The 12,686-nt window shown below is 41.3% G+C and overlaps 1 protein-coding gene across 2 annotated transcripts in view; it reads left to right on the top strand.

Moving 5' to 3' along the window:
* The window catches only part of PLCL2 (phospholipase C like 2), a 187,264-nt gene extending 174,835 nt beyond the window's left edge, over positions 1–12,429 (top strand). For both annotated transcript variants that reach the window (XM_072726794.1, XM_026006441.2), the window contains one exon: positions 11,560–12,429. In XM_072726794.1, coding sequence (XP_072582895.1) covers positions 11,560–11,739 — 180 coding nt within the window. In that variant the 3' untranslated portion in view covers positions 11,740–12,429. The remainder of the gene's footprint in view (positions 1–11,559) is intronic.
* The last annotated feature ends 257 nt before the right edge of the window (positions 12,430–12,686 follow it).

Genomic DNA, 12,686 nt, shown 5'->3' with positions numbered 1-12,686 from the left:
TTCCAAAACTAACGGTGTAATACAACTTCTTATTTTGTATGACTCTGTGGGCTAGCTGAGCTCAGCTGGGTGGTTTTTATGCTCCCCTGGTGTTGATCAGGATCACTTATGAGGCTTGGTTCTGGTGGGAGGTGGGCTGGCCTGGACGATCAAGAAGGCTCCACTTACATGGTTGGCATTTCACCAGTGATGGCTGGAGTGGCTAGGTCTCTATCCTCTCTCTCTCTCTTCCTCTCCCACATGGTCCATCATCATTCAGTAGACCAGCCCCAGCCAGCCCCAGCCAGCTTCCTAAATGGCTGCGAGATTCCAAGAAAACAAAAGGAGAAGCTGCCAGGGTCCTTAAGACCACTTCTTCCGTGTTTAATTGACCAAAGCAAACCAAGACCAATCCAGGTTCAAGGGAGGGGGAAGTGTACTCCACCTCTTAGTGGATGCAGTGGCATGCCTGGAGAGAGGGATGGGAGGAATTACAGGAGGCTGCCTTTGCAGATGGCGTACTACAGTGGCAGACCGTGAGAATGAAGCATTTTCCCCAGAAGGGTAGAGGCTTGGCGACACAACACTGTGGAGTCATCAGATCCACCTTCCTGCTGCTTCCCCTAGATTGCCAGCCCTACTCCACCATCATGCAATTTGAGTTATGTTCAGCCATCCAGTATATAGAATCTGAACCCTCTGTAACTTTGCTTCTACCTGCTGGTTACAGAAATACCCTCAAAGCAGCACAGAATTCTGTTCCCTCTTCCTCCAACATCCCTTTACACCTTTGAGAACTATCATTATCTTCTCTTAGACCTCCCCAGTGCAGGTCAGACACGCTCAGCCTATGCAGATTCCAGGATGAGATGGCATCTCATCCCCTCCCAGTCAAGTCCTTTGGTCTTCTGAGGACTCTAGTTTGTCAATGTCCTCCATAAGATGGGGTAGCCAGAATTATCCTCATACTTTGGATGCGCAGTGCTCTAATCACCCCAGGGTAGGAGTCGTCAATATGATCTTGTGCATAGTCTGAAAATGATCATACTGTTAATACAAGCCAAAATTATGCTGGATATTCTAGCACCTGTGTCATATCCTAGACTCAAACGAAGCTTATTATGATCCGTGGTGTTTTCCAGATGAACTGCTGCCAAGCTAGCTCTCCCTGTTCTGGGCCACTCCACCCTCAGAAGTAAGACTAAAAACTAAACCCTGAAAGCAATTAGAGATTTCTTCTCTTTAGGAACATAAGACTTCTGCCAAAAATAAATAATTAAACCAGACGGTTTTTGCACCTGGTAAGACATTAATCTCAATTTCGTTTTTACCTGAGGTGCAGTACTTACCTTGAAGACCTGAACACTAACATTTGTTTCTTGTCCGAAAATTCCTGTGATGGTCTTTGTGCAACTCCTTTTCTTTATTGGTGGTATTATCCTTAGTTATTTTATGTATTATAGGAGGTGTATTATGTTGGCTGTTTTCCTAAAAATCTATAAGTAGCTGAAAGCCATTCCTCTATTTGGTGTGTGAAGACTCTTCAGCATAGCTCAGAAAACCACGCTACAGTCGTGTCTGTCATTAGGCAGGTTGTGCTTTCTGGTCCATTTAAAACACAGTAAAACCTCAGACATTGGATCCCACTACTGTGGAATTTGTGATCTCTCAGCTAATGTTTAATTATTATGCAGGAGCTGTACTTAAAAGATTAACAGTGCAAGGGAAGTGCTTGTGCATGCTGTTTTTACTAGTTTTTCAGGAGCTTCCACGCTCATGATCCTGGCCCTGCTGATTCCTCAACATCCCCTTACTCTGTGCTTCCTCTCTCTACACATCAGGCATACCACCCTCCCCTCTGCTCTGGGTCCTGCTACCTGGAACCCTCTGTTGACCTCCTTTCTCCTGTGCTTAAGTCATGGCTCACTTCCACTGTCTAGAGCTCCCAGTGGCAGCTCCTAAAAACCTTCACCCCACCTCTGCCACCAGACCCACCAGCTCTGTGTCAGATGAAGTTATATCCCACTGCAGGGGGCCAGCACTCACCACTACCATGAAATTTAAACCTTCCTATGGCCATTTCCATTATCAGAGAGAGATGTAACCACAGTTGGAGCTCAGAAAGCTTTGTAGTGTAGAAATCATGCTACTAAGCTATGGTTAGGCCTCTCAAAGGCATCGTTTATTAGAGGCTTAGAGTCACGTGTGGAAGTCAGTGTCCTCCTTAGCCCTCTGGCCTGCTGAAATCCTTTCCTGCCCATCTGTCCGGGCCCAACTCACACACCACACCATTTCCACAGTGTTGCCTAGGAGCCCATGGGAGCTCTCCACCCTCCATCTTTGTTGAGTGAAATGTAAAATTGCTTTTGAGGTGAGAGACATCTCAATATAAATTGCATCTTAAATGTAAAAATTTAAATTAAACTTTGTATAAACCTTTGAGCACAGCCACCGTGAAATTGAGGAACGGTTGTCAATGTGATGAAATAGCCAAAATATTGGCAAAGGGGAGGGGACCGAGGTGCAAGGAGAGTCTTGGGATCCACCCACCATACCTGTGTGATCCAGACAGACACTGCTTCATACAACTGAACCATCTCTTTGGATTAAGGGAAAAACCAAGGGTTCGGAGCTATGTTTCCAGAACTGTTGTCACACCCTGAGAGCCCCTCATCCCCTTGGCCAGTACCTGTGAACCCTTTCTGCTGCAGAGAGATTGAGTTTATATACAGTTCACATTCCACCCCCTTCAACATGTGAATGAACTGGGGGAAGCCAATAGGACAGGAGAAAATCATGAAACACTCAAGATGAATTTAATGTCCCAGAAAGAGGCATGTGCCACTCTGCTCTGTTACTCTAACTTGAGGTGACTGATGATCCAGAGATCTTTTTTCAGGTGTAAGACTCACTGAGACTTCAGTAGGAAGAAGGCGTTCTGTAACTCGGATGAACGTGCTACAGCCTTAGCCAGCCACGCGGGCCTCTCAGGGGGAGCTGTCAGAGTGTAATGAGAGCCAGGAGCCCCACCTTGTATTGTTCACTCCCTCCTCATTCAGCAAATATGGATGGAAATCTGTATTTCTGTGCTTGGGTTTGTGCTTGGGTTTAAGCGCAGGAAGAGCAAATCATCTGTGGTGATGAACTGAGGGCATTAGGGATGTGATAGACCTTCCTTCCTCTTGGCTGGCTTTAAAGTGTCACAAGGAACATGTGGGACTCAGCTCTTTAGTTTGGGCCCAGTGGTTTAGTTAGTCCAAAAAGAAAACAGAACACACGGAGAAGAGATTGTGTCTGTTTAAGTGTAATTTGCTGTGTAGACTCTGCCTTAGGCAAAGCCCTTAATCTCTCTAACTCTAAACTCAGTTTGCTCATCTATTAAAATGGGAATAATAAGAGTACCTCTGGCATAATTGAGAGACTCTCATGAGATAATGTTTGTGAAGGGCTTAATACAGTGCCTGGCACACAGCAATCATTCTGTTACCAATAGATGTTTCCTGGTCATGAGATGGCATTAGGGTTTTGCAATTTCTATTCTCTGGTTTGGGTTGCAGAAGATGCTTTGGTGAGAGGCAGCAGAAGAACCCTAGAGCCCCATGCCATCGCCTCCGAGTGATGTACAGGGTGAAGACGTACAGGGTGACAGGAGAAATGAGGGCACATGCATAGCATAAGGGTCCAGCCTGTGGGTTGGTGCTAGGCTCACTCGGGGTGGCAGTCTTTCTTCCTGCTGACCCTTGGTGCTCTCTAGGTGTCTGTCCCTTCCCTTTGTCCCAGAGGTAGTTAGCTTCATCTCTTAGGGGAGCAGAAGGGAGTGAAGGTACCTAGAAGCTGCTCTGTTCCTCTCCGTGTTCTTCAGTGGATAAAGAAGCAGGAAAGAGGCAGCCTAGTCCATTACCATCCAAGCGAACCTTCTTGGGTTGGGGATTTCCACCTTAGGGCAACCCAAAAGTCAGTGTGGGCCTCAGACATGCTGAGGTCAAACCAGACACTGATAATTTACATTCTTCTTTGCATGAAATTGAAAAGTCTTTGACTACCTTTATGCCACCTTCAGACTCCCCAACTGGTTTGAGTGTCCTCTTTTTTCCATCCTTCCCACTGCTTGTAATTTGGAAGAAACATGTCTGCTAACTTCCAGGGAGCGGCAGGTGGCCGTTTTGCCCACTTCAGCTCTCAGCCATGTGGCTATTGCACGGGTTGGTGGTGGAGGTCAGGGGAGTTTTTGTGGCCATTCGGTCACTCACCTCAGAAGGAAGGTAGCTCTGTTCTTCTCTAATAGATAGTTGGATTAAAAATTTTTAAAAAGCTTTGAAAAAAAAAAAAAACACTGAAGTATAGGATCCCTATTGTTTTAGCTCTAGGTCTAAATAAAAGCAGGAAATTGTGATTGTTAATTTTAGATTCAAACACTATGTAGCACTAACAGATGTGGAAGTATTTTTGAACATATGTTACAAGCTAGGACATCTTTTGTGGTCAGACAGAAAGTTTGGTGCCTGTTGGTGCTGAGTGTTGAGTATGGCTGGGGTGCTGGCTCTGGTGTCTGGACCCGATCTTGGGCAGCCAGCAGCAGGGCCTGAAGGAGCACAGTCAGGGCAGACTCTCAGCAAGAGCCACTGGGATCCAGCCCTGCCCTTAGCTCTGTCTTTTAAAGATTGTTATGAGTCCAAGTAGGAACCTTAAATATTTTGACCTAAGGTTGTTATATCTCTTTCAAGATAAAAACCAAATAGAAGGAGTTATGAAATTCAAAACAGAATGTGTGAAACCAAATAGAGTTTGCGTTACTTAATTGGAAACATTGCAAAGCCAGTTTCGTAGGAGTCTTCAAACCCAGATACCCTGTGTCAGTGGGCGGCAGTGTTTTAAATAGCCTTTGCTCTTTTGAAGTCTTTTGAGGCAATGAGATGTGAACACTGCTATAGCAAACACCATCACCTCTTTCAGAATTGTTCTTTACTCCTGCTGGGTACCACAATCCCGAAACATATCTGACATGCAGTTTTAGATGCACAGAACAAAATACAAGTGATGCAGATAAAGCTCAACAGCTCTCCAGGCTGGGTTTATGGCCAATAGGGGTCCTTTGTGTCTCCCTGGGCTAGCGCTGAATGCCTCCACTGTCCAAGATGCGGTAATGACCTGTCTGAACTTGGGAAACATAAGATTCAACTAGATAAAGAATTATGTTATTACCACATTAATTAACTTATATATCTGGGGATTTTTGTATTTAAATGCTCCATCATCCTTGGCAGATCTGTATATGCTGACGTGGAAAGATTGCCAAGACATGATTTTTGGTGGAAAAAAAAATGAAGAATCTGACTGTTTGATTCCATTTCTGTAAAAATAAAGTAAAATAAAATAAAATACCTATCCATAATATATAGATATATAAAGGCAGAGAAAAGGGGGCAGCACAGGTTTGGGGCACAGCTGTGAAGATTAAAGAGGAGTAAACAAGGTGAGGTGATCAAGGGTGTGAGGACAGCTCAGGGGTAGGACATCTAGGGCTGTGGGAAAGGACTCTGATTCTCACAGAGTTATATGAGGAGTCACAGAAGGGAGGATGTGCTCTGACTGCATTTAATTGCATCTCTCTGTCTATCATGTTGAGAAAGGAGAAGCAGGATGACCAGTTGGAAGGACATTGCCATAAACTCAGAGAAAGGTGATGGTGGCTCAGGCTGCGGTGGTGGCAATGAGGGTGGGAAGAAGTGCCGAGAACCTATATATGTGTATATATTTATTGAAGATAGAGGCAATGGAGACTATGGAAAGTGAGGGGAGGGGAGGAGTGCAAGGAAAGGAGGAGTCAAGGATGGTACTAGGGCCTTTAGTCTTAGTCACTGCAAGAACCAAGTTGTCTTAACCCAAGAGGAGCTGGTTAGAGAAATAGTAGGATATCCGGAACTCAGTTTTGGACAGGTGAAGTCTTAAGAGGACATGCCAAGTAAGCATTTTGAATATAGACCCACTAATTTTTATTAATAAAAATATGAGAGCAGGAATCAGTGAAACTGAAATCAGGAAATTGATAGAGAAAATCAACAGAACTAAAAGCTGGCTCCTTGAAAAGATCATTAAAATCAGTAAGTCTCTAGCCAGGCTAACTAGGAAGGAAAAACAAAAAGAGGACACAAATTACTAATATCAGAAATGAAAGAAGGGATATCACTACAGATCCTATGGGTATTAAAAGGATAACAAAGTAATATGATGAACAACTCTATTCCCACAAATTTGATAACTTAGATGAAACATCAATTTCTTGAAATGCACAATCTACCAAACCTCACACAAGAAGAAATAGGCTATTGAAATAGACCTATCTCTATTAAAGAAGTTGAGTGAAAAATGATAACCTTTTAAAACAGCACCAACGTACATGGGTTCACTGGTGAATTCTATTGAACATTTAATGAAGAAATTATACCAGTTTTTTGTTTGTTTGTTTTTGTTTTTTACAATCTCTTCCAGAAAATAGAGGCAGAGGGAATATTTTCTGGTACCTTCTATGTGGCCAGCATTATCCTAATACCAAAACCAGACAAAGATATTATAAGAAAAGAAACCTACAGATTAGTATCTCTCATGAACACAGATTCAGAAATCCTCAAGAAAATACTAAAAAATTGAATCCAGCAATGCATAAAAAGAATTATACAGTATATCCAAATGAGATTTATACCAGGTATGAAAGGTTGGTACAATAATCAAAAATCAATTAATGTAATCCATCACATCAACAGGTCAAAGAAGAAAAATCACATGATCATCTCAATAGATGAGAAAAAAGCATTTGACAAAATCCAATGCCTATTCATGATTTAAAAAAAAAAAAACTCTCAGCAAACTAGAAATAGAGAAGAACTTCCTCAATTTGATAAAGAACATCTACAAAGCACCTATAACTAGCAACATACTTACTGGTAAGACTTCAAACCTTTCCCACTAAGATCTGGAACAAGGCTAGGATATCTCCTGACTCTACTGTTTTTCAACATTGTACTAGAAGTCCTAACAAATGCAATAAGACAAGAAAGAGAAATAAATGTATATTGGGAAAGAGAAATAAATGTAAGAAGTAAAACTGTCTTTGTTCATAGATGACATGATCATCTACATAGAAATTCTGAAAGAATTGACAAAAAACTCCTGGAACTAATAAAGTTATAGTAATGTTGCAAGACACAAAGTTAGTGTATAGAAGTCCCATCACTTTCCTAGATAATAACAATGAACAGGGTAACTTGAAATTAAAAACATAATGCCACTTATATTAGCACCTCCAAAAATGAAATACTTAGGTATTAATCTAACGAAATATGTGCAAGATCTATTTGAGGAAAACCACAAAACTCTGAGGAAATATATCAAAGAAGAAATGAGTAAGTGGAGAGACATCTCCTGTTCATGGTTAAGAAGACTCAGTATTTTCAAGATGTCATTTCTTTCCAACTTGAACTATAGATTCAACACAATCCCAATCAAAATTCCATCAAGTTATTTTGTGGTTATTGACAGATTGATTCTAAAGTTTATATGGAGATGCAAAAAGACCCAGAATAGCCAACACAATATTAAAGGAGAAGAACAAAGTCAGAGGAATAACACTACTTTGAAATTTATTATGAGGCTACAACAATCAAGACAGTGTGGTATTGGTGAAAGAACAGACAAATAGATCAATGGAACAGAACAGAGATCTGAAATAGAACCACATAAATATAGGCAACTGAGTTTTGACTGAGGGGAAAAGGCAATACAGTGGAGCAAAGATGCTCTTTTAAACAACAGTGCTGAAACAACTGAGTATCCACATGCAAAAAAAAAAAAAAGCGGGGGGGGGGGAACCTGGACACAGACCTTACACCCTGCACAAAAACTAACTTAAAACAGATTATACACTTAAATGTAAAATGGAAACTATAAAACTCCTGGAAGATAACATAGAAAATTTAGATGACCTTGGGTGCCATGGTGACTTTTTAGGTAAAACACCCACAGCACAGTCCATAAAAGAAAGAATTCATAAGACCAGGCTTTATTAAAATTAAGTCTCTGCTCTGCAAAAGACAAGTCATTAGAACAAGAAGACAAGCCACAGACTGGGAGAGAATATCTGTAAAAGACACATCTGATAAACAGCTGTTGCCCAGAATATACAAAGAACCGTTAAAATTCAACAATAGAAAAATGAACAATCTGATTTGAAAATGGCCAAAAGACCTGAGCAGACACTTTACCAAAGCAGATATGCCGATGGAAAGCTGGCATGTGAAAAGTTGTTCAACATTGTGTATCATTAGAGAATTGTAAATTAAAACAAGAATGAGACATCAATATTTAGCTGTTAGAATCACCAAAATCTAAAACACTAACAGCATCAAATACTGGTGAGGATGGGGAGCAACAGGAACTTTCATTCATTGATGATGGGAATACAAAATGGCCCAGCCATGGCAGTATGGCAGTTTCTTTCTTTCTTTTCTTTTTTTTTTTTAAAGATTTTATTTATTTATTCATGAGAAACACACACACACACACACACACACACACACACACACACACAAAGAGGCAGAGACATGGGTAGAGGGAGAAGCAGGCTCCCTGCAAGGAGCCCAATGCGGGACTCAATCCCAGTACTCCAGGATCACACCCTGAGCTGGAGGCAGATACTCAACCACTGAGCCACCCAGGCGTCCCAGTATGGCAGTTTCTTACAAAAGTAGACATACTCACTGTATGATACATCAGTCATGCTCCTTTCATTATCTACCAAAATGAATTGAAAACTCACACCACAAAATTCTGCACATGGATGCTTATAGCAATTGTATTCATATTTTCCAAAAACTTGGTTGTAACTGAGATGTTCTTCAGTAGGTGAGTGGATAAATAACCTGTGGTACATCCGGAAAACGGAATATTATTCAGCCCTAAAAACAAAGGAGCTATCAAGCCATAAAAGACATGGAGGAAAGTTAAATGCATAATACTAAGTGAAAGAAGCCCATCTGAAAGGGCTACATACTTTATGACATTCTGGAAAAGGCAAAACTATTGAGTTAGTAAGAAACATCAGTGGTTTCGGGGATTGGGGGGAAGGGAGGGATGAATAGATGGAGCACAGGGGATTTTTAGGGCAGTGAAACTACCCTGTATGATACTGTAGTGGTAGATACATGATAGTATACATCTATCCAAACTCATAGAATGTACAACACCAAAAGTGAACCCTAATGTAAGCTATGGGCCCTGATAATGATGTGCAGTGTCGCTCATCAGTTATAACAAATGGATGTCCCACAGTGGGGCAAGATGTCAGTAGTGGAGGTGGTTGTGCCTGTTGTAGAGATGGGGGCATATTGGAAATCTCTGTGCTTACTGCTCAGTTTTGCTGTGAACCTAAAACTGCTATAAAAAATGAAGTTATCAATTTTTAAAAATCGGAGAAGGTTAAAAATGTTTGGAATTTTAAAGCACAAATGAAATATCTAGTTACAGTCCGTTAGCCATAAATATATGTAGCAATCCCACATGTAAGGGCAAATAAACTATTTAGCAAGAAATTACATTTTTGGCATAATATGCTATAATTACATACAAAAACCTCACTGCTTATAAACTTTCAGTATATGAATTCAGTACTAGTAAGAATGAATAAAAAATGAAGCTCCTTTAGTTAAAATACGCAATGGAGCATCTATTTATAGTTACTAATTAAAGGTCTTTGTAAAGCAGAAAGATCATGAACAGTGAATGGTAAACAGCAAACCATTCTGTGGATTCTGGCCTCATAGTGGCTTAAAATTACATTGCAACTTGGTCTCACCAGAGACTGAGATTTGATTTTAGTCCAGTTGCCTCCCAAGCTAAGTCCTTACCTGTTACCCTTGCCAGCTGGCCCCCAGCTTTTGTACAGGAGTACTTGAACAGGGGTGCACGTTGGGAGGGAGTTAAACAAAAAGGGAGAAGGAGGGAAAGTACCAAGAATGCAAGTATGACAAGAAAAAGCCAAACTATGGAGAAATGATAAAGAGAATAATAGAAGAAATTTAGAGCTCAAGGGAAGGAAAAAAAGCAAACAATAAAAATAAGAAAGAAGGAAATAGTATACGTAGAAAGAACTATTAATGGGAGGCGATTAAAGATAGGAAGAAAAAATAGAACAAAAGACCAAAGTAGGATTGTTGGAATTTACAGTGGAGAACCACCTCATCTCTTCTAACCATTAATCTTGAAATGATCGGCCGATATATGGGCAGTTTCAACCCCCCAGGGGATATTTGACATCTGCAGACATTTTGGTTATCACAGCTGAGGGGGTGCTACTGCTCTATAGTGGATAAAAGCCGGGGATGCAGCAAACCTAAGTTGCACAAGACAACTGCCCATCTACCCACCCAGCCAGCAAAAGAATACTCTGGTCAAAATGTCAAGAGTGATGAGGCTCACAGACTCTGCATTGACCCATCATCAGCTCCAATTCCAGGCTCCCAGTGACCAAGCATCAGTCTATCCCATTGTGTTTTGACCTATATCTGTTAGACTGCATATATGCCAAGTTGATGCCATAGCCCATAAAAGAAATTAAATTTAGCTAAGAAAGTGCATCTGAAGTAAAGAATTCCTTCCTTCCTTTCTTTCCTTCCTTTCCTTCCTTCTTTAGCAGGTAGTCAGTGAAAACCTGCTGTGTGCCTAACTGCCAAAGCTTGCTTCAAAAGTAAATCTTTATAAATGGAGAATAGACGTAGGGCTGTCCAGGGGCTAAGGATGGTGGGGGGATGCATGGGACTATCGTCATAGTACCAGGGAGATCTTCGTGGCAGCAGACTAGCTCTGTGTGTTGATTGCAGTGGTGGTTACCTGAATCTCCCCATGGTCTGAAGTGACGCAGAGCTATAAGCTTGCATTGCCCCGAGGTCAGCTACTGGCTTGCATATTGTGCTACAGTTATGTAAGATGTAACCACAGGGAGAAATTTGGGATAAGGTATGTAAGACCTCTCTGTACTATATTTGCATCCTTCCATGAATTTATACTTACTTCAGAATGAAAAGCTAAAAATGAAGCAAATCTTCATCGAGAAAAACCAAGATGGGCCAAACAATTTAGCAGAGGATATAATTCTAACCAGGGTAGACAGCAGTGGTCCACACACGCAGAATTCTGTTCAAATTTATAAATAGAAAGGACTGAAGAGGCAGCGCTTGGAGTTTGGTGTAGAAAACAAACTTGTTTTTTATTAAAATTGACCTATTTGCTTCGGCCCAGGGCGTGATCCTGGAGTCCAGGGATCCCACGTCAGGCTCCCTGCATGGAGCCTGCTTCTCCCTCTGCCTGTGTCTCTGCCTCTCTCTCACTCTCACTCTCTCTCTCTCTCTCTCTCGAATAAATATATAAAATCTTTAAAAAAAAATTGACCTATTTGGATGCAGAACCAGTATCAAATAATATGCCGTCTCCCGGCATCGAAATATTTCTATCTCATTGGAAGACCTATGTTGTCAAACTGCAACAGGAAGTCATGTCACACCTAACATTTAATTGCATGTCTTGTTACAGGGACAAGCGGATCTTTTGAAATACGCAAAGAATGAGACTTTGGAGAACCTGAAACAAATCCATTTTGCTGCTGTTTCATGTGGGCTGAATAAACCAGGCACAGAAAATGCCGACGTTCAGAAGCCACGCCGGAGCCTGGAAGTCATACCCGAAAAAGCAAATGATGAAACTGGAGATTGAAGGAATTTTCTAGAAACCATTATGGAGTTTATAACTCTAGGACCAATTGTAGTCAAATGGGACATTTGCTTTGCACTCACTAATGAAAATAATATTTGGGATTTTAAAGCACAACTGGAATAGCTAATTACAGTCTATTAAAACTGTGAATGTATGTAGCAATTCTGCGTGTGAAGGCAAATAAACTCTTTAACAAGAAATTATATTCCTGGCCAAAATATGCTATATTTGTATACAAAGACATCATAACCGTTCCAGTGTGAACACCAAGACTGTTCGTTTTAGTTCCATTGAGAAAAAATGTTTTCCCTACCTGAAAACAGTTTCTTAGGACGGAAATGGATTGTATTGTCAAAGTAGTATTTATTGGAGAGAAACCTAATCTACGCATTTTGCTTATACATGATTGCCAGAGCCTCTGGGTTAGAGATGATTTTGGTGGCATGCCTGCTGAGCCATAATTACCAGGGACAATGTAAGTGGAGAGATGCCCTGAGTCCCCGGGGTCCTTGGAGAGCCATCGAATACAAGGAGAACAGGCAACTGGACTGAAGCTCCCCAGCTGAAGACACACGCTGGGGTGACACAGACGATGTAAAAGCAACCAATCTGAAGCGACACACTGTAAATAGTTTTTCATTGTATGAAGTCGTGTTCACATTAAAAAGATGTTTTATGATATTTCTCCAATAGCAGTACATGTGTTTAATGAAAGTTTAAATTTGAACATTTCTGTTAAGAATACTCTACTCTTTGGAGTAGCCAGTGGTTGTGGAATAGCTTTGTCAAAGGTGAGTTGCTTGTCTGGCTTAACACTTTCATTTCAAGGAAGGTGTTCACAACTTTGTGCAATGGCCCCTGACGATGACCCAGACACCCCTTTCCGCTTCCAATTCTCACCACCCTGATGTGTGCCTGGAAACAGCGCAGGGAGGACCTCAGGGGCA

Source organism: Vulpes vulpes, chromosome 11, assembly GCF_048418805.1.
Source record: "Vulpes vulpes isolate BD-2025 chromosome 11, VulVul3, whole genome shotgun sequence".
NCBI classification, from domain to species: domain Eukaryota; kingdom Metazoa; phylum Chordata; class Mammalia; order Carnivora; family Canidae; genus Vulpes; species Vulpes vulpes.
This window is presented reverse-complemented; position numbering and strand designations above follow the sequence as displayed.